This window comes from Mchenga conophoros, linkage group LG4, assembly GCF_057382185.1.
Source record: "Mchenga conophoros isolate Kocher_MC1m ecotype Shallow Benthic linkage group LG4, M_conophoros_male_GT1.1, whole genome shotgun sequence".
NCBI lineage: Eukaryota > Metazoa > Chordata > Actinopteri > Cichliformes > Cichlidae > Mchenga > Mchenga conophoros.
This window is the reverse complement of record NC_140529.1, coordinates 24624195-24647542: the sequence shown is the minus strand read 5'-3', so window position 1 is coordinate 24647542 and position 23348 is coordinate 24624195. Positions and strand designations below refer to the sequence as shown.

Sequence of the window (23348 nt, the reverse complement as noted above, 5' to 3'; positions counted from 1 at the left end):
AAAGCTGTGGAGTCCGACTGCCAAGGTCAAGCTGTCTGCTCATAGTTCTCATCACTGCCTCCCTTGTCTCAACAGAAAATAAATCAATTATGTTCCAAAATTAAGAGGCAGGAGCCAAATATAATCTGCACTAGTGTTTAAAGGTTTATGAAAAGGGCTGGGTGTTTTGTGCATTCTTGTGATTTTGCAGAGCTACTTAGGGAAATCTTCCATATAGGTCAATCTCCAATTGCACATAATTTGAGTGCTGGCCATTTCTGTGTGAAGTTTGGACACTCTTCCCATTTTCACAGGGGTTTCCCTCTGAAGACTCCACCTTCCTCCCACAATCCAAAGATGTGACAGACACTTCACATTTCAAATTGAGCATTTTAATGAATTAGAGAATATTTCAGAGATCAGGAATATTTATGGACCCCTTACTCATTTAGATAGATGAATTAATCATTTAACTCACAAAATCTCATAAAACAACCAGCAACACATCAAACATCTTTAAGCAATAGTCCCAATAATGTCCGGTTAAACTCTCTCGATGTACAAAATGTTAGCTTGTTGTTAACTTTGATGTGAAAACCGCCTCAGCTAATGATGTTGACAGTAGTGATGGGACGTTCTGTATCGAGGCTTCGGAGCGTGTGTCGAGTAATGGAGGGGGCGTTTCCGCGAAGCGCGTATCGAGGCTTGCTTCATTTATGGGAGGAGCTGAAAATGATGACGTCCGAAGCCTCGCTGCCCGGCTGTACCACGTGACTGGTTCATGAAGCGGTTCGAACTTTGCCGCAAATAATCATTTTCCATACTGCCAGCATAAATATACACAGTATACTGCCATCACTACACTATAGGTGTTTTACACACTCCTTTTGTTGTTGACATTTACAGGCTGTGTGCAAAATGCCACACTCTTCAAATTCATGCCAGCTATTATTTTTACGTCCAGTAGGTGTCCTGCTAGAGCAAATGAAGCTTCATGAAGCTTCGCGTTGGGGTGAACCAATTGGATGAAAAGCTTCAGTGCTTCATGGGGCTTCATCTGCCCATCACTAGTTGACAGAGCTGATTGTGCGCTAGCAGGTGAAAGAAGAGCAAAGAGAGTAAAGACACACACACGCAAACACACAGACACATTCCTGTGGGATTAGTCAAAAGATTATGAGCACAAGTGTTTCCCATTCAAACAGGCTCGAGAACAGGAAAAGCATCGGCCTGGCTTTTGGTTATAGCTTAATATTTAAACTGGGTGCACGTGTTAAGTGACGGCTGTGTGCAAACAGGAATAGGACCCAAGGTGCAGACTCCAGAAACAAACTTAAACCGAAACAGCTTTAATATTGAACTCAAACATAACATAACTGGAAAAAAGTCAAAATAAACGAACACCGGCGGACTGACAAAACACACAGCAAAATAAACGGTAGATCACAACACGGACACAGAGAAACACAGGGCTTAAATACACAGAGGGAGCAATCAGGGAATGAGTAACAGGAGGGAAACACAGCTGGGACAAATCAGAACTGACGAGACCAAAGAAGCGTAAACTGAACACACTGAGATAAGACAGAGACCTTCAAAGTAAAACAGGAAACACATAACACAGACTGAACAAAGACACAGACTCACATGCAGGCACTACAGAGGGAACAGAGACGTGGGACCAGGGCAGACACAGACACTGACTGGACACGGGGATATAGGAACTAAGGATACACAGAGACGCGAACTAGACAAGGGGATACAGGTGACAGGGGAGACAGAACAACTAGAGAAGACAGACATAAACCATAAGACAGAACTCAAAGAAACCAAAGACTAGAAAGTATAAATAATATAATAAACTCAAAAACCCTGGGTCAACGACCCAGGCATCCTAACAGCACGATGGATTGAAAGTGAGAGTATCAGTCATTGCTGTATTAATAAGGCTCGGTAAGTCGGACAGATCTAGGTTGGCTGTACCCACACACAGCATAACACAAACACACTCGCTCAGCCTCCTCTCATGTGTGTCTTTCTGTCTGTCTGATCTCTGTAAGGTAACTGGTCACTGAGGCAAGATTTATAGCTAATCAGTCTGTATTGGCAGCAGTCTGCCATGGGCTGAGCCAACTTTAGAACATGGGGGAGGAAAAGAAAACAAGGCAAGATGGGGGAGATTAAAAAGGAAAGAGTAATGCACAAATAAGGAAACGATAGCGTAAATAAAGGTAAAGATCGAAACAGAGCTGAAAAGCCTGATTTAAAGAGATAAAGAAAGAAGAGGAGGATGCGGGATAGGTGATTTGGAGGGGAAACTGGAGCTATTGATCTCTCACAGTACTCACATATGCAATTCAAATCACAGCAAATATATTCCTTTCACAATACTTATCTTGCTCAGTATGTCTTTGCATTCATGTATGTTCAGCAGTGAGAAAGAGAGATTAAAGGCAGGTTAATTTGTACATGTCTTCATGTGAGGGAAGCCAGCGCATTTCCTCATTTCCAAACTCTAATCATTCTCCTAAAAGATATTGGTGCATGCTGATAGGTCTGGTTATCTGTGTGAGAATGTGACCAAAGCTTTTATCAAGGTGAGCACAATTGGTGTATTTATTTATATATTCTTTATATCATTATTTTAAACTGAAAAAACTCTAAAAATAGGACTAATAATAAGTAAATAAGACTAAATATAGTGTGTACTTTTGTATACAATTTTACAGTAATGAATTAAAGAAACACAGCAGCAGTTATGACATGAGTGAACCACAACCATAAAGTAAAGAAACAAATAAGAAGCTTTTTTTTGTCTCCATGTGTCTCTCCATAAAACACCCTCACACACACACACACACACACACACACACACACACACACACACACACACACACACACACACACACACACACACACAGTCACTTGTCTTGCTTAACCATGCTACATTTCCACACAATTTCTCAAGCAGTGTAAGAACAACAGCCTAGCCACCAAATACTATCTGCTTCTATAACTGTGCTACTATCATGGCTTTTGTTGTCCATGTCCTGTGCTTTCATCTCGAGTACCGTTCTGTAACGCCACCTCAGCAGGCCAGTCTGCACCATCTGACTAAACTGCAACCGCGCAGTCACAGATGGATTCTTCTTAAGCCCTACAGAACAGCCTTCAACTGCCAGCTATCAGCTTCCATCACCACATAACCACAAAGTAACCACTGACAGTGAGAGAGAGATGTGGGCAAAATGGGGAGGATGCAGAAGTGAGAGAGAAAAAGGTGCAGAATGAGAGGAGGTAAGAAAGGTCAGAAAAAATTAGAAACAAGTGCAAAGTGTCCAGATCAGATTTTTCCCTCTCTTGTGCTTTCTCTCCTTTTTAAATCCACACTCTCTCTTTAAATGTCTGCTTCCTCTCCTTTAAACCCAAACGCACTACTGCCACGGTAAAAAGACAGAGCGAGCCCCGGAGAGCAGCGCCATCATCCCCATCGAAACAGCCAAACAGCCAGGCAATTTGCTAATGAACTTCTTAATGACTGCTAATTAAAACCCATTTAATTCAGAAACACTTATCAAGCTCTAAGGAAAAAAAAGCATGCAAAAATTTCCCAGGAAGACAAGCAGAGTTATGGCCACCTTTGGTATTTGTCAAAGCCTTCCTACTCCTTCCCCTCCTGTTTTGCCCTCCTGTCTGTCTCTGTCACTCTGTCCTGCCGGCTCGATTGCCTCTAATGGACGTGCTTTATCTAGGCTGACCTAACCATTGTCAAAGGGAGCAGAATTTGTGAGCTTTTAGGGTGGGCACACTCAATGAGCTAGGGGGTTGGGGGCAGTCACGACTGGGAGTAAGTGGCGGGTGCAAGCAGGTGGGGCGTTGCTTGGCAAGAATCCATCCATGCAATCTCTAGGCCACTTCGTTAGCCACCTCGTACACATCTACACGTTTCTCCCCTCTGTTCTCAGCTATGCAAATAGGATGCCAGCTAAATACTTAATGAGAAGTGAGATATGAGTATTTGAACCATCTGTGGAATGCAGAGAACTAACTGCTAAAATCCAAATGCATCTTATTGTAGCCACTGAAGATTCAAGGAAACTTTTTTTTTATTAGAAAACTTTCTAAAATAAATTCTTCTTTTTCTCTTCACTGTGTTCATTCCTCACACACACAGAAAAGATGGGTAGATACATTGAGAGAAGCTGCAATTGACAAAGGGAAAACAAAACTGAGAGAAAGTTAGAGATAGAGCGAGCCAGAGGGAGTGTGTCCCCTCAGCCCTGGAGGAGAAACCAGAAAGGGCCACTTTAAAAATCGCTTAACACGCTCCACACAAAAGACAGCTCAGGAAACTTGAGCCGTGTTTGATTTGAGTGTCAGGGTGGGAGGTACCAATCTGCAGACATGTCGGGCACAGGTGGTGAAACAATCAAACAGCCCTAAACTTATATCACCCACGGAGATACAAAAAGCTCGGTCACATGCACAAACACAAAAATACTTAGGCACAGTTTTTTTCTGAATAAAATAAATCCCACTAGTTAACATGTTAACATGATTGATGGGCTATGATTCTGCAGGGAGCGTGGAACGTCTGTCTGCACTGAAGCTGTCCTGCTGCTGCCTGCACACAGACTGACACACAAAGAAAGATTCAGGGAATGAAACAGAGAGAGAGAGGGTGGGGGTGGGGGGGAGGGAATGGAATGGAAATATGAACCATTTCAGACTTTCACAGGAAATCTAAAAAAGAACCCCAAAAAGTGGATCTATGACCATGTGAGGGCTCAATCACACTTTCAGACTCCTGATGTGTTTGCTCCTTCCTTACAATGTTTTTGAAAATGAAGGGTGACATCACACATGATACGAAACTTCAATTTCGACTGCACAATCCCATGTGCGGCAGTACAGATAAACTGCTATTTGAGAAGCATGAGAAAAAGAGTGAAATTTCAGCAAAGTAATCTGATATGGGGAGGTAAAGTATGATGCAGCATTGTTCACCGCAAGGATGTGGCATGGGGAACATAACACAAGGCAATCAGAATTTAATCTCTATACAAGAGAACTCAAACACTGAGACAACTGACCTGATTAAAACACACACACACACACACACACACACACACACACACACACACCTACACAATCGGTAAAGAAATATACTTGTCTAACCCAACAACAGAATAATGAGGTACCATCCTTAAGATCACAGCTTTTACTTTTCATGTATTTAGGGGTACATTTCGTTCTGCTCAAAATATTTAACTAAATTTAAATATGATTTTCACAAAGACTTGACACTTAACCAAAGACACAATGCCTAAGATGAGTAAGTAACAGACACTAAACCAACTTAATTTCCAGTTGACCGGAGAGGTTCACTGCATTTCGTCTTCCACGATGAAAAAGTGAATAAATTTCTTCATAAGTAGTACGGTGCGGCATACTAGTACAAATATTAGGTTGTCCAGAACATGCATTTGCCAGGTTGGTAATTAGCTCCTCATTACTTAGAATTTGAGCCACAAGATTCCGTGCGGACTGGCTCATAGTGCCATTCCTCACAGGTACAAACAAGGAAAACACTAGATGGCGCAAGCGCCTCCTTGACATCAAGTTTCATTCCATACATTCAGAAGATCATTCTATATATTCAAGTTTCATTCTATATATTCAGAATTTGATTGCAGTATATATATAATATTTTCCTAAATGGCATTACAGATAGATAGATAGATAGATAGATAGGTAGATAGATAGATAGATAGATAGATAGATAGATAGATAGATAGATAGATAGATAGATAGATAGATAGATAGATAGATAGATAGATAGATATTATGTAGGAGTATTTCAGTAAGTGTCATAGTAATCCAGAAGTTAATAAATGTGCAAATCATAGGGTATTAAAATAAGTTTTCTGCTTGTAACAGCATATGGTAAATTTGGTACAGGATGTGCTCAGGATGTGAAACTCATGATCATGGGCCTTATAGCGGGAACAACAGGAAACAGCTCAGGGTGTAAGTGAGATATATACATACATACTTGTCTAAATGGCAATAACCCACCAACAGAATAATGAGGTACCATCCTTAAGATTGTAATTGATATTTAACAAAAAAGATACAAATCAAGAATGTTTGTGATAATGGAAAAAAATTTCATTGAGTAATATAATACATACATAGTAATCCAGAAGTTAATAAATGTGCAAATTATAGGGTATTAAAAGAAGTTTTCTGCTTGTAACAGCATATGGTAAATTTGGTACAGGATGTGCTCAGGATGTGAAACTCATGATCATGGGCCTTATAACGAAAACAACAGGAGACAGCTCAGGGTGTAAGTGAGATGTATACATACGTACACACACACACACACACACACACATATATATATACACTCAACAAAAATATAAACGCAACACCTTTGTTACTGCTCCCATTCCCCATGGGATGGACGTAGAGACCTAAAATTCATTCCAGATACACAATATAACCATCCCTCCCAAACAGTGGTCACAAATCAGTCCAAATGTGTGGTAGTGGGCACATCTGCTATATTGAGATAATCCATCCCACCTCACAGGTGTGCCACATCAGGATGCTGATCTGACATCATGAGTAGTGCACAGGTGTACCTCAGACTGCCCACAACAAAAGGCCACCCTGGAATGTGCAGTTTTTTGCGCTATTGGGGGTCTGGGGACCCAGAACCGGTCAGTATCTGGTGTGACCACCATTTGCCTCATGCAGTGCAACACATCGTCGCATGGAGTCTATCAGATTATCAATTGTGGCCTGTGGAATGTTGGTCCACTCCACTTCAATGGCTGTGCGAGGTTGTTGGATATTCGTGGGAACTGGTACACGCTGTCGTATACGCCGGTCAAGCACATCCCGAACATGCTCAATGGGTGACATGTCCGGTGAGTATGCTGGCCATGCAAGAACTGGGACATTCTCAGCTGCCATCTGCCCTGAACAATGTGAACCATGATTCATCCGTGAAGCGCACACCTCTCCAACGTGCCAGACGCCATCGAATGTGAGCATTTGCCCACACAAGTCTGTTACGGCGACGAGCTGGAGTCAGGTCAAGACCCCAATGAGGACGACGGGCATGCAGTTGAGCGTCCCTGAGACGGTTTCTGACAGTTTGTGCAGAAATTGTTTGGTTGTGCAAACCAATTGTTCCAGCAGCTGTCTGGGTGGCTGGTCTCAGACGATCTTGGAGGTGAACCTGCTGGATGTGGAGGTCCTGGGCTGGTGTGGTTACACGAGGTCTGCGGTTGTGAGGCCGGTTGGATGTGCTGCCATATTCTCTGAAACGCCTGTGGAGACGGCTTATGGTTGAGAAATGAACATTCAATGCACGGGCGACAGATCTGGTTGACATTCCTGCTGTCAGCATGCCAATTGCACGCTCCCTCATTGCTTGTGGCATCTGTGGCATTTTGCTGTGAGACAAAACTGCACATTCCAGGGTGGCCTTTTGTTGTGGGCAGTCTGAGGTACACCTGTGCACTACTCATGATGTCAGATCAGCATCCTGATGTGGCACACCTGTGAGGTGGGATGGATTATCTCAATATAGCAGATGTGCCCACTACCACACATTTGGACTGATTTGTGAATAGTGGGTGGACGTCCATCCCCCTAAAGCAACTGGGGTGCACCTGCCTTGACATAATAGTTCCACCTGAGGTGTTGCTCCATTTTTCTGTCCTTCAGTACAGTCCATGTGACAAAATAATATACTGCATAAATTGGTCATGTTTCCAAAGTCATTGTGAATATTCATAGTCACAGAAAATCACAAATAAACAAATTAAATAAATTACATTAAATGATTAACACAAAACTGGCCATGTATTTTGGGTGTGCCACATTTATCATTATTCACCAAGAGAAATCTGATTGGAGCTTTATGTGTTAATGTAGATGTTGCTGTATTTAGTGGATAAGGCGTGCTGGACAACATGAGGGAGACTACTGAATTCCATGTGCACTAAAAGAAGGACATGTTTGAAGAGGCAAAAAAAAACACCATGTTGGCAGAGTTGCCTGATTTGATGGTTTGTCATGTTTTATAAAGAAATATTATCATTATTTTGTTACACATGTTCTTTTTAGCCACAATTTCACTTAAACCCATTTTACTCTGTGTTAGTGGAATAGGTCTATACGAAACTGTACGTTACTATTAATATTTCAGTATTCAGTATGAGAAGCTTCTAAATACACATCTGAAGAAGTCATGTTTGACTCAAAAGCAATATTTTGATCTATGATAAATGATTACAGTTTTAAATTAGGTACACATCCTGAAGTCGCCGGAGAAAACCATGATGGAATCCACTGAACATTCAAGGCTGAGGAGTGAGTGCTTACTCCCAGGTAAACAGAATAGTTTCCTGTGATTACAGTAGTTCCAGTTGTTTAATTATGCTTTCTTACTTTTCTCTTTCTCTTTAGAACTCCTTAAATCGTATGTTCCTGCCAGAGCATTAAGATCATCTACTCAGTTACTCTTGGTGCAGCCTAGATCTCGGCTGAAGTCTAGAGGTGACCGGGCGTTTGCCCTGGCTGCACCAGAGTTGTGGAATAACCTTCCGATTGTGATCCGGGCGTCTGATTCCATCCAATCTTTTAAATCACGGTTAAAAACCTATTTGTTTAATCTCGCCTTTCCTGCTTGTTAATGCTCGCACCTGACTTTTAGACTTACTCTATTTTTTCTTATACATATTTTTTTATGGCTTGTGCTTTTATTATGTTTTTATTTTGATATGCATTTTATATTACCCCTGTGTATTAGTGGCATTGACCTGTGAGTATATTTGATACTTTGCTAAAGCCTTATAATACTCGTGTTACTTCTCTGTCTCTTATGTTAAGCACTTTGGTATACCGCTGGTTTTTAAATGTGCTCTATAAATAAAGTTTGTTGTTGTTGTTATCATCATCCTTTGTTCCTATCATTGCTTTGTATTTTTTAGATTTTACATGCGTTACTGGGGTTATAAAAGCAAATACATGTAACAAATTGTAAGGAAGAATTTATGATCGATAAACAGGAAGAAAAAGTGCTGACTGCTAGTAACCAATGTGGTGGCAGATTTCTTTTCTCATATATTAATCACATATTTAATCATAGTACATAAGTTATAGTAATATCACTTTCTCACTTTACTATAGTAAGAGCACTCCTGTCACTAGTTTACATGCATGTGGAAAGTTAACACAGTGAGGCCGTTGTAATGTGAGACGTTAAACAGATAGTGAGACTCCTTCTGCTTATCAGGGATGTAAATCTTTAGGTGATGGGCAAACAGAAAACAATGTCATAATTCTCTCTGTGAGGGAGAAGGTATAGCCCCCCGTGAGAGGGGGGGCTATACCAACGTGTACGAGTTTGTGGAATGTTCTTTGTCTGTGTGTCTGTATATAAGATGTAAGGGCGGTGGCCACAATTCAGAGATGGTCCTGGTGTTTCACTGGGATGCTCTCTCCACATTGCAATGTGTTTATTAAACCCACTTCAAATCAAGCTCACTGGGTGTGATGCAGGTTATTGTTAAATTTTGCACGACACCAACTAGTGGAAAGAGGGTGGGATTAAAAAAGCTTATGCTTATGCTATACTTTTTTTTCTTTTTTTTTAATAATCATTATTGTTTGGTTTTCCTTTTGTTTTGGAAAACTAAAATAAACCGACAATACAACACATTACAAATACCAGGAATGTCGAGCAGTTTCATTCATATGGACTTCGTTATCTTCTTATTATTTCCATCTGTCTCTCTCACTCTTATGAAACACCGGATCCGTTAGTGCTCTGGCGCTCAGCCTGGCGCACTGGACCGAACCAAATCATGAAATAAGGAGGGGGGGCAGTGTTAGACGCTGACTCGATTTCATTATTTGCTGCCAGAACAAAACGAAATTGACTCCTGTAACGCCCCCAACACGTACCTTATGAAACAAACATGCCTTTATTCTAATAGGTTAATAATATTTTTTAAAACTAAAAGTAATTGACGGTTTACTATTTTTCTAGCGCTCATGTTATCACTTTTCTCATCCTTATGACGCCTCTGTTTGGTAGTACGGAATGAAGCTTAGAAAACGGGACATAATTGTGCGATTTTATCACTATTTTGGCTATATACGTATATAAGACAGTGTTCTTATTTCTTGTCTTTTGTTTTTAATCTGTAATAATCTGTAAACTTGAATCCATTCGATTTGTTTGTCAGCAAACAAAACCGCTTTCTACATGCATCAACACCACTTCTTCATCTCCCCCACCCCCTTTTTTGTTTTCTCAGCTCTGCTTTTCCCTGCACACCCACTTTACTCTGTCTAGGTTTAGCGTTGTGAGTAGTTTCAACTTTTAATCTAAATTGAATAAAAGTTGATCTGAATATAGAATCAGAGTCACTGCATTTAAGGAGCAGTTGATTACAAAGACCTCATTTTCAAGCAGTACTTTTAAAATTAAATATTACAGTTTATCTTTTAGTTTTAGTTTCTTGCATATGGATAATTTTGTGTGAAAAAATTGGGCCTAAGTAAGTGGCTGGAGAGATTTGAAGGTAAACTATTGAAATGCGTCCCTGATGGGTACAGATATTGATACTGCTGTGATATGTTAACTGTGAAACATAAAATCTTTTACTAAAAGTGCTGCAACATTGTTCTGCAGTCCAATGTAAACATTTTGTACATTCTCCAGAGCCGTGGGTTGTGCCAGGAAGTTGGGGGTGGGGAGGTTTAGGGTGTAAGAGATAAAATGTACATTGCATTCCTCTTGTCATGATCTAATACGCTCTATAAAGTCTGTGAACTAGCAAACCCAGCTGTACACAGCACAAGAATAAACAGTATAAACTGAAACTGATTGGTCTGCACAGCCAAGAAAATCATATCAGATCAAAAATAACTTTTTCATCCACAAAATGGGTGGAGGTGTTAGAACGGAAGAAAAAAGGATTGAACCAAAAGTGTCATATTAGCTATACTGTTTATATTTGGTTTTTAAACTGTAAATATTTTTCTATCAAACTCAGCTTAAGTCTGAGAAAAAGTACTCTCCTCTCCCTCCGTTCTTAAAGTGCAAAAGTCTTTAAGTATTTTGTCAGAAAAATTTTTATTCTGTTTCCAGTGACATTATGTTCAGTTGAGGTGTTGCTGCCCATCTTAAATTGGGGTTTAGACAACTTGCCTCATTCACCCATTTACGCCCATTCATACAACCACTTTTTCTGTGCTCTTTACTTTAGACTTTCTGAATGCAGGATATTTTATTAAAGCTATTTAGCAGGAGCAAAGCAAAGGATGACTTAAATAATAATAATTAATGTGTCCTGTTTGTGTCATGGTCTGGCTGGCAGACCGTGGGGATATGGGGGAATGAGGACCCAAAACGCATGGTTCTGCGATGCAAACAGTGCACTTTATTTACAGTGAAGGTAACAGATGCACAATAAATCCCCTTTGCTCCCTAAACTCCCATGTGTGTTCCCCTCCGACGTCCGTGCTCGTGCTCCCGGCAGTTGTGTTTCTGCACACCCTGTGCGTGCTGCCCTTCTAGTCCCTCGTTCCACTTGGAGTCTTCGCTTAATGATCCCACGCCGGTGGGAGCTCCAACACTCTCCTAAGTAGCTCCCCCGACGAGCCCTGATCACCAACAGGTGTGTGGCAGGAACTTCAGGTGTGGCCAGTCCTCCTGCAGGGCCACACCCATCAGGCCTGCATGTGGCTGTTCTCCATCCTCCAGCCACACATGTACACACCCTGCCTCTACATATGAGTGGAACACCGAACACAGCATAGTGCAGAAAAACACACATCCCCAAATAACAACAACAACACTAATAATAATAACAATAATAATAATAATAATAATAATAATAATAATCCATCCTGCTCACGGACCCCCAAGTCCTCCAGAGCCGGGTCCGTGACAGTTTGTGTCCCACTGCTTATTTCACATCTCCCTCAGCAGCCTTTTCCAGCATTACTTTCAACAAAAGGTGAGCAGTTTGAATTTTTAATCTGAATTTAATATCAGTGTCTCTGATTTTATATGCATTAAAGTTGGTCACAAATGTCAAATCTGTAAAGCAGCACTGTCTGGTTAAATATTTCAATTTATCCTAACAAACTTGAAGCATTTTATTATAGTTTTTTTTAGTAGACAGACAAAGTAATTTTAAGCCTCAGTTTTGTACTATATAATGGCCGTTAAGCAAACGACAGGAGCTAGAAAGGTGGCTATCATCATCCATTTTGTGAGGGAACGTGCTCAGATATATATATATATAGTTAGCGCTTTATTATTTTTGGTTTATTATTTATCTTTTCCTTCCACTCTGTGACATTGAGCAGTACAGAATGTGAAATATTTATGTTCACTTGCAATAAACGACTGTTTTCAGAGGTATAACATTTAAAAGACGTAACGCCGGTACATGTATTCTGTTACTCCCCAACACTGGTAATAAAGAAAACCAGAAACAATTTGGTGAATGCATTTAGGTTTTGGGAAGTTTTGCATTAGGGAGATTTGTGTATGAAAACCTGTAAATGGAAAGATGGCAGGATTTAATCTTTAGTTCAGTTTCATTTCCTTTTTATCAGAAACTGAAAGTGAGTCTTATTGTCGTACTCTTTCATTAAGAACATGACACTTTTTGCCTCCAGCAGGCTTCCTGACCTTGCTTTACGTGTGACTTTCCATAGCAGTTATTTTTCTGTTATCTGGACAAGGCTATTTTATTACATATTTTATGTGTTTAATCTTCACAGAGTTAAATATAAGCATCTTTTGACTATGCCTATCTATCTAAACAGCTCTGGAAGAAGGATAGTCATGCATCAACACCACTTCTTCATCTCCCCCACCCCCTTTTTTGTTTTCTGAGTTCTGCTTTTCCCTGCACACCCACTTTACTCTGTCTAGGTTTAGCGTTGTGTTATATGTAGAGATCCGCTTTCACTTGCCTTTTGCCAAACAGTCAACTACACCTTTTGCAAAACCGAGTCTCAGTTTTGTTTTTGGACTTTTACTTTTTGCTAGATTTTTCTTTTCACCCTGTTCCAGTGTGTGCCTCCCTGCATTTTTTTATTTACTTCTCTTATTGTCAACTGTCTTTTTCTGCATTACTTTAAACCAAAGGTAAGTAGTTTAAACTTTTAATCCGAATTGAATAAAAGTTTATCTGAATATAGAATCAGAGCCAATGCATTTAAGGAGCAGTTGATTACAAAGACCTCATTTTCAAGCAGTACTTTTAAAATTAAATATTACAGTTTATCTTTTAGTTTTAGTTTCTTGCATATGGATAATTTTGTGCGAAAAAATTAGGCCTAAGTAAGTGGCTGCAGAGATTTGAAGGTGAAGTATTGAAATGTGTCCCTGATGGGTACAGATATTAATACTGATGTGATATGTTAACTGTGAAACATAAAGTGCTGCAACATTGTTCTGCAGTCCAATGTAAACATTTTGTACATTCTCCAGAGCCGTGGGTTGCGCCAGGAAGTTGGGGGTGGGGAGGTTTAGGGTGTAAGACATAAAGTGTACATTGCATTCCTCTTGTCATGATCTAATACGCTCTATAAAGTCTCTGAACTAGCAAACCCAGCTGTACACAGAGCACAAGAATAAACAGTATAAACTGAAACTGATTGGTCCGCACAGCCAAGAAAATCATATCAGATGTTCTGTGGCTAAAATAACTTTTTCATCCACAAAATGGGTGGAGGTCTTAGAACGGAGAACTTAAGACCGTTAGAACTTTTCTATCAAACTCAGCTTAAGTCTGAGAAAAAGTACTCTCCTCTCCTTCCGTTCTTAAAGTGCAAAAGTCTTTAAGTATTTTGTCAGAAATATTTTTTATTCTGTTTCCAGTGACATTATGTTCAGTTGAGGTGTTGCTGCCCATCTTAAATTGGGGTTTAGACAACTTGCCTCATTCACCCATTTACGCCCATTCATACAACCACTTTTTCTGTGCTCTTTACTTTAGACTTTCTGAATGCAGGATATTTTATTAAAGCTATTTAGCAGGAGCAAAGCAAAGGATGACTTAAATAATAATAATTAACGTGTCCTGTTTGTGTCCCACTGCTTACTTCACATCTCCCTCAGCAGCCTTTTCCAGCATTACTTTCAACAAAAGGTGAGCAGTTTGAATTTTTAATCTGAATTTAATATCAGTGTCTCTGATTTTATATGCATTAAAGTTGGTCACAAATGTCAAATCTGTAAAGCAGCACTGTCTGGTTAAATATTTCAATTTATCCTAACAAACTTGAAGCATTTTATTATAGTTTTTTTAGTAGACAGACAAAGTAATTTTAAGCCTCAGTTTTGTACTATATAATGGCCGTTAAGCAAACGACAGGAGCTAGAAAGGTGGCTATCATCATCCATTTTGTGAGGAAACGTGCTCAGATATATATATATATAGTTAGCGCTTTATTATTTTTGGTTTATTATTTATCTTTTCCTTCCACTCTGTGACATTGAGCAGTACAGAATGTGAAATGTTTATGTTCACTTTCATTGCAATAAACGACTGTTTTCAGAGGTATAACATTTAAAAGACGTAACGCCGGTACATGTATTCCGTTACTCCCCAACACTGGTAATAAAGAAAACCAGAAACAATTTGGTGAATGCATTTAGGTTTTGGGAAGTTTTGCATTAGGGAGATTTGTGTATGAAAACCTGTAAATGGAAAGATGGCAGGATTTAATCTTTAGTTCAGTTTCATTTCCTTTTTATCAGAAACTGAAAGTGAGTCTTATTGTCGTACTCTTTCATTAAGAACATGACACTTTTTGCCTCCAGCAGGCTTCCTGACCTTGCTTTACGTGTGACTTTCCATAGCAGTTATTTTTCTGTTATCTGGACAAGGCTATTTTATTACATATTTTATGTGTTTAATCTTCACAGAGTTAAATATAAGCATCTTTTGACTATGCCTATCTATCTAAACAGCTCTGGAAGAAGGATAGTCATGCATCAACACCACTTCTTCATCTCCCCCAGCCCTTTTTTGTTTTCTGAGTTCTGCTTTTCCCTGCACACCCACTTTACTCTTTCTAGGTTTAGCGTTGTGTTATATGTAGAGATCCACTTTCACTTGCCTTTTGCCAAACAGTCAACTACACCTTTTGCAAAACCGAGTCTCAGTTTTGTTTTTGGTCTTTTGCTTTTAGCTAGATTTTTCTTTTCACCCTGTTCCAGTGTGTGCCTCCCTGCATTTTTTTTTTACTTCTCTTATTGTCAGAAGAAGAAGGATAGTCAGATCCTGTTGTTCTGCTTTGTCATCAATGTGTGTTTCTGATGAAATAGTACATGAGAATAATCTGAATAAGTTGAAACAGCACCTCTGTTTGTCACCAAACTCATTGTTGCTGTTGTAAGTGATGTAACTTTTTCTTCTTTGTTATTTTTATTTAATTTATTATTATTCATTTTTGCAAAGTTTTTTTGTTTTTCTTTCTTTTTCTACTTGACCCCTTTAACTCTTTGACATACAGACAACAATGAACCAAGACAGTTTCTACATTTGACAAACATCCAGCCACTCTCGTCAGCCCTTCCTGCTTTTCTCATTCCCTGATCGGCAGACCAGGTTTTACTTTGTTTCTGACCATAGCTGGACTGGCCATTGGGCATACCGGGCATTTGCCCAGTAGGCGGTGATTTTTCGTTTTTTGATGGGCAGATGTTTTTTTGTTTGTTTGTTTTGTTTTGTTCTGTAACGGTATAAACAATGAAAGTTCATGGATTGGCCAAAGTGTCATGATAAACTCTGGGCTGGACCAATTACAGCCGAGGAGGTTGGATGCACCCTCCCCCTTGCTTGGGCAATGGCTCCGAAAGCAGTCTTATTGCAGACAAATATAATACAATGGTACTGAGGTGAAAAGGAACACGATTTGTCCCGTACTTCAGCTAGAATAAAAAAAAGACAGAAAGCTGGAGTTATTCTGCGTCTTTATGCTGCACAGCTGCCTCTTCTTCTCTCCTTCTCTCTCTCCCTCTCCTGTTTGGCACTTCAGTCATGAAACTGATCAATGATCAGCTGATCGTCTTTTCTGTCCCGTCTCTCGTGCTTGCCCACTTTGCGCCAGAAAGAGGAAACCAGCGGATGTCGAGCTAAACAATAGCAGCATGTTTAAGCTTGATCAGCTGTTGTTAGAATTGATTTAATATTACTTTCTAGTATCAGCTGATGTTTGCTGCAAACACAGCTGTAAAAGCTGCTGGTCATGATATCAGTTTGGATATGTGGTGAGAGGGAAGCATGAAGATGAAACCAGGAAATGTCCTTACTGAATCATCAGAGCTGAACAGGTGATGGAGAAACAGGTTTACCTTTTAGGTGACATGAATGAGTTGAAGGGAAGTTATGAACTGTTTCTGAGAGATAAATAACACCAGGATGCTTTGTAGCTGACAGCTGGTAACTGTGCAGGGGCGGATCTAGCTAAGTTTTGCCAGGGGGCCAGGTAGGGCATTAACAGGGAAATTCTCATTTAAAATGTCTGGTTTTTAATAAATAATTATCTGAATCTTACAAACAAAGTTTTCATCTGATGTAAAATGTATAAAAATCCATTATTGTATCTAGTAAATATTAAGTCTAATATATACTCTAAGCTATGGTAGTTTTTCCTTTCTGAAGGTATCATCTGTGCAGTCTACAATTATGTTGAAGAAATTATTATTTCATTATTGTAGTGTGTTAATAATTGATTTCTGTGCATTTGTTTTTACATGTGCATTAAATTAAAGACGATTATGTCAATTAAGCATCACAAGGCAGAGGGTGGGGGGTGGTTCCCTATTTTTGTTTTTTGTTTTTGGGGGGGGGGGGTAGGATTTGTCAACCCTATTAGTTAGGTTGTTTAATATTTCCATTAAGTACTGTTTCGAATACCAGAATAGGGAGGATGGTGTAGGTTTAAGTTTATTAGATTGATACATATATACCAACAAGACAGTGTACATCACAGTGACAACAGTGTTTGTTTTCATTCAAAGGCTTTGTGGTTTTTCCTATATAACCTGGTGGGCCGGTCTCTAGTCAAAATGCCCGGGCTGATTTTTTGTCCCAGTCCATGCCTGGCTGGACCCAGAGTGAAATTAGTTTGTTATTTCTTATCTTTCATCTGAAAAGTGTCACTTACGTTAATACATACAGGTGAGTTTGTTTTAGAACTTTTATGGTGCGCTAATTACATTAAATTTCAACATATCATTTTGTGGCAGGTTGTGGTTTAGCATCAGGTGAGGGGTAGAGCGAGTTCAGGTGACAGTGGCAGGGGAGGCTGGGAGAAAGAGCTGATGCCTGCCACGGTGTGAAACGAGTGGCTTCGAGTTGTGAACTAAATATAAAGTATTAGTGAAACGTGACGCAGAACTGTCTCCTTGTGTGTGTCATAACAGAGATCAGTAACAGAGTGATACAGTGGTGCCCAGCTTGCCGCTACGACATGTCAAACCCACAGAACCTCCAGCCAGCTCAGGCACTGGCTCAAATAATGGCCAGCATAGCGGCCTTGCAGCAGGAGCAGGCGGCAGAGCACCAACGTCATCTGAAAGTCCTGCAGGCCCTGACTGAGCGGCAGACGCAGGTGCTACAAAACTTTTTGGCTCAGTCTGGGGCCGCTACGAATCCGCTCCACCTGGAACTCTCTGCAGAAGATCATCGTTGCCGCTTCCGTGGTTGCCGCATGGGACCACAAGAAGGGCCTTCGGCTTTTGCCCAGCAGCTCCTGTACGACGCGGGGAGGTGGCTGCATCCTGGCCCGACACAAGGGGAGGCGCAGCTGCTGGAGGCTGTCGTTCTGGAGCAGTTTGTGGAGGGGCTCCCAAGGGAAATGGCGGACTGGGTCAAGTGTCGCAAGCCACCCAATCTGGAGGCGGCAGTGAGGCTGGCTGAAGAACACCTGGCGGCGCGGACGGAAAACCCCAGAAGATCGCAGCCAGGGGAGGTGAGCATCTGCAAAAGAGTGATTTTTGATGTTTTGGTTTTTTAAGTCTAATATCTGTACTTATGTTAGTAAATACACTTTAGTCAACAGGGTTTATGAAGGGGTTGTATATAAAATAAAGAAATGATCTGTCTTCCAAGTATCTTTATGGCTTTATGCGTATTTGTACCCGTATTGCCATCAATCCAGTTCTTTTTGATTATAGAACTGTGATGTTATATTTCTGATGCCCTCTTGGCTAGCTCTCTCTTGAAAAAAACATTGTTATTGTCAATTACGTTTTACCTTGATTTGAAGTTACTTGATATTCATCATGAGCGATATTTTTGACAGATTTTAAGTCAACAAGTAATTTATAACAGCTTAAATTCCTGCAGTAAACTTTTTGACAAATGCTGGAAACACCTTTTTGGCAGATGATCACTTTTTGGTACCCTACTGGCCCCAAGGAGTAGGGGGCGACACTGACAATCAAGGACCACTGGCTACGCTCCAACAACCATTTCCTCTCTGCTTTCTATCCCCAGGTCCTGGCAGCGACAGGCGCTGTACCTGGCTCATTGGTGGCTGCACAGACACAGGGACAGGTGCGTGAGCAGTGTGGGGACCTGGGACATTTTCAACAGGAATGCCAGGAGGACGCCATGGAGGTGCAGCAGGTGTACAGTGTTACTGGGATGTCTACACCCAACTTTGGTCGAGGAGGGCTGTACAGCGTTCTGGTAAGGTGCCAAGGGATTGTACGACAGGGAATTGGGGTTGCACGCAGACTAGTCATTGTTGGAGGAGTTGGTGAAGGTTAGATGTGTGTATTAGTGGTGGGCAGGCACGTGCGGGGGGGGGCTTGAGCACCTGCCCCTTTCCTGATGGATTCCCCAAGTGCCCTTTTCTTGAGTATAATTTTTATTTATTTTTTATTTTTATTACTATTTTTTGTTTATTTTTGTGTGCGTGTGTCCTGTCTGTTCCCCTCAACAATAATATTTAACTATTAATCATAGTTTTGCTAAGTAAAAGGATGTGGTTTCCATCAGTCACATGACTACCATTAACCAATGATCGCCCTTGATGGCAGAGCGCGCCGGTTACGAACCGGGAAGAACTCGCAAAGAGCACGAGCATTTTTTGCCGTCTGAGCGGTGCAGAGCTGTAGGAGACTGATGCAACAAAAGCCAGTGAGTAGGTGTACAGCGTACTCTTTAGTCTACAGTACACAGCAGTATTAGCTTATTTTATACACGTTGGTAAACTGTCTTGTGACAACTGACGAATTGAAACAAATGAGCATCCTGTGTGTGTAACAGCGGGACAAACATTACCTGTCCTTTTATTAACTGCACAAGTAGTGCTGGTTTTAGCCACCAGCTAACTGGGTAACGCTGTCATGGGTCTGTAGCTCTGTCCACCGTTTTAGGGAACGTGTTTTGTATTAAAGTAAGTAACGTAAGTAATAATGAAAATTACTTTATTATTAGAGCGCTAGGAATAAACAATAAGGATTCTTGATCAGGACCATGATGCAAACATGGGGCCATAGTAGGATATATGCAGTATTCTGGAGAAGGTATAAAATATCACTGTATGTGCCGGTGTACCTGTATGTATGTGTGCATATTTTATGTATATAGATTTTTTTTTATCATTTTTACTCATGATATGACATTGTCCAGACATGCCCTGTAAGGAAACAGTGACAAAGGGAGCTTTTTGAGGCTAAACGCAGTGGATCCCTCTCTGGCTGGAATAAAAAAAACAGCACAGGTCACAAGAACACATGTACCAGTTGTTGCATTGCAGAGGTATTCCAGCATAAAACAATGATAAACACATCTGCAATGTTTTGGTTCTATAACATTTTTCTCTTATTGTTTTATTATAGAATAGATGGATGAGTTTTTAAGTGTGGATAATTAAATAATAGTTTATTGCAATAGTAAATTGTGCCTCAGATGGACAGCAAGTAGAGAGTGATAAATGAGATGAGGAGATGGGAGGAAGAAGAGAGGCAAAGAGTGATTCATAGGCAGAGCCTAGTTTGTTTCTCACAGTTTTGTTGCCTTATGGTTGCTGACATGGCACTTTCACCAATCTTTTTATTATTATCTCATAGCATTTGTTTAATCAGCTACCATCTCTCCTATGGACTTTTTACAGTCTCCAGTCGCAGCTCAACACAGCCCGTTCCTCCTGCACTATCAGGAGCAGGATCAGCAGAAACTCCTCAACAGCAACATTGTACCCCATCAGGTAAAACAGTGATATAGTATGATGCGATTCTGTATTAGATTCTTAAAGAATGTGTGTTGTTGTTCAGCCTGGTTCTATGTGCCTGTTTTTAACTTTGAGCACCCGCCCCTTTAAACATCTCTGCATGGCCCTGGTGGTGGGCGGATCAAACCAAAATATAGATGCCAAAGTTTGTTTTGATATTGATAAATAGGAGCATATTGAGATTGATATTAGTTTCTGTCTTGATACATGCTCAATCATCCAGGTAAGTAAATCCCAAGTTTTCCCAACTATATAAAGTGCAAATGTTTATAAGGTTGGGGAAACCTGCAGTTAGCTGAGACTGAAGAAGTCACTTGGATGAGCGATGAAACGTTTCTCCCACTGAAAACAGTCCAGATGAACAGAATTAACTTTTTGGGATACTGGTTTCTGTTTCTTTGTTACTCCTAGAATCATCAAAGAGGCAACCTAAGGGCAACCTCTATCTAAGTGCTGCTGCTTTCAAGTGTCACAATAACATTTATTGTGATTGAAACAAATATCCCGAATATATCATAACCCCTTTGTGTTAACTGTAAAAGGGATACTGTGCAGTTACTATATTTAAACTACAAGTAGATGTGATACAGACTTCTCATTATATGTTTTCTGTCCTTGGGTTTAATTAATAATCCAAAGAAAAGAAAATCCCCCAAACACTTACAGGTCATGAAAATTCATTCTGATTTAGCAGTTTGATCCACCATCCACCATAATTATTAAAAAGCATCAGTATCTGTATCAAAATCGTTGATACTGGGCCTTTATTTACTTAGTATAAAAGGAATACCAAATCCAGCAGTATCTCACACCACTAATGTGCATGGGGGAAATTCATGAAAGTCCTATTGTGTCACCCTGCAAAAACCACACCCTGCTACATAGTGATAGCAACAGCTGATTTGGATCACGTAAGGGTTATTGGAAATCAGATAATGAAGCAGCATGCCTTCATTCTTCATAAATATACACTAAGGTGACCTGAGTCAAAGCAAGGCCCCAGTCACACAAGCCTGACCACCCTGCGACTTAACTCGCATTGCCGGCAAACAACACCGTAGTACCGCCCCCTTGCCCCATACACGTGGAAAAAAACAAAAACACCTTTAGAATTTTCTGTTTTTTTTTTTGTCATTAGTATTTTCCTCAAACATGTCACATATATATTTTCTTATCTAAATAATTTAGTGAAATAGCGAATTTCTAATTATTTAACTTACATTATTGCAGCAGCAGAATGCGAGTCTGAGCATTTTTATTTTTTTAATAGTGGTGGAACTGAGTTCATATATTTTTTCCTTAAGTCTGCTTATGATCTTTTCAAAAAAAACAAAGTGTAGACTGAATGTTATACTGCGTCAGTCAGACTATCGGACTTCGTCTTCGGTGAAGGTGACTCTTCCAAGGTAACACGCTCTGAGTTTCAACAGCTGATAACCGAGAGGGAGGGGTGAGTGTGTCTTATGAAGCACGAGCGCTAATGTACCTTAATGTTGGTTGCTAACCAAGAAGAAAAAGAATTTGCGAATCGGGAGGGAGGGGGTGAGTGAGTGATTCCTCTATGCTACGATTCAGCACAGGAAGGGAGGGGGTGAGTGAGTCAGTGATTCGTTCAACTCGTTTGAGCTGTGAGCCAGGAGGGAGGGGGTGAGTCCTGAGTGATTCGCTTACTCTAGGCAAGGCAAGGCAAGGCAAATTTATTTGTATAGCACAATTCAACAACAAGGTGATTCAAAGTGCTTTACAGAGACATTAGAAACAAAAACAAATAAAAAGCATGATTTAAAATTGATTAAAACAAGCAAACAAACTAACTAAACACACACATTCATTCACACCTGTTCGCGCGATCTGAACCCTTATCGTAAGGGGAGCTACCAGTCCTTCTGTGGACGAGCTACTTTCTATTTTAAATTCCCTGAATTTAAAATACTCTCTAGACCCAGTCTAGACCCGGCTGGGGAGCTACCCAGAGCTCTAAACCCACTTAACAAACAAACAAACAAACAAAACAGTATATAAAATCAAAACAGATAAAACCAGAACGGTAGATAAAATCAGTAGTTAATGTAAGTTTTGAAATTTAAGCTTAAAAGTGTGGATTTGGTGCTTTATTCAAATGCAGCTGAGAATAGGTGAGTCTTCAACCTGGATTTAAATAAACTGAGTGTTTCAGCTGATCGGAGGTTTTCTGGGAGTTTGTTCCAGATATAAGGAGCATAAAGGGTCGCAGATGCCAACAGACTCAATAAACTGATCCGTAAGGCCAGCAATGTTGTGGGGATGGAGCTGGACTCCCTCAAGGTGGTGTCGGAGAGGCAGATGCTGTCCAAGATAAAGACAATGTTGGATAACACCTCCCACCCACTCCATGACATGCTGGTCAGTCACAGGAGCACGTTCAGTGAGAGACTGAGATTACCGAAAAGCACCACTGAACGACACAGGAAATCTTTCCTGCCTGTGGCCATCTCCCTGTACAACGCATCCACTTAACACACTGGTTACTGCTACAACTACACATGTTTCTTTTCCAGCTATTTATTTATGAGTGACTTATGTATGTATGTATATATATGTATATATTGTACTATTCTTAGTTAGTGTATTGTCTGTCTTGTCTTAATGTTGGAAAATGTTGGGAAATTATTTTTTGTTACAGTGCTCCATTATAATTATAATGGAGCACTGTAACAAAAAATAATTTCCCCCAGGGATCAATAAAGTATTCTGATTCTGATTCTGATTCTGATAAAAGCTGAATGCAGCTTCTCCGTGTCTGGTTCTGACTCTGGGAACTGATAAAAGACCGGATCCAGATGACCTGAGGGATCTGGAAGGTTCATACTGGGTCAGGAGGTCACTGATGTATTTTGGTCCTAAACCATTCAGAGCTTTACCATTCAGTGCTACGATTCAGCACAGCAAGGAATGGGATTAGTGAGTCCTGAGTGATTCGCTTATGCTATGATTCAGCACAGGAATGGAGGGGGTGAGTAACTCAAATGTGCTGTTAGCATGTTAGCTGAGCGATGCTACAGTGAACCAAGGAGCTATTTTCTTGA

At 40.4% G+C, this 23348-nt stretch overlaps 1 protein-coding gene across 4 annotated transcripts in view; it reads left to right on the top strand.

Annotated features, from left to right (window-relative positions):
* Positions 1–23348, top strand: part of LOC146576138 (nuclear GTPase SLIP-GC-like) — a 104587-nt gene that overhangs the window by 68708 nt on the left and 12531 nt on the right. For 2 of the 4 annotated variants that reach the window (XM_085271184.1, XM_085271181.1), the window contains exons 1-5: positions 12502–13174; positions 14150–14180; positions 17465–18012; positions 18540–18734; positions 20167–20259. In XM_085271184.1, coding sequence (XP_085127310.1) covers positions 17512–18012; positions 18540–18734; positions 20167–20259 — 789 coding nt within the window. In that variant the 5' untranslated portion in view covers positions 12502–13174; positions 14150–14180; positions 17465–17511. Of the gene's footprint in view, positions 1–12501; positions 13175–14149; positions 14181–17464; positions 18013–18539; positions 18735–20166; positions 20260–23348 lie in introns of those variants that run through there. The other 2 variants (XM_085271183.1, XM_085271182.1) reach the window with 2 other exon arrangements.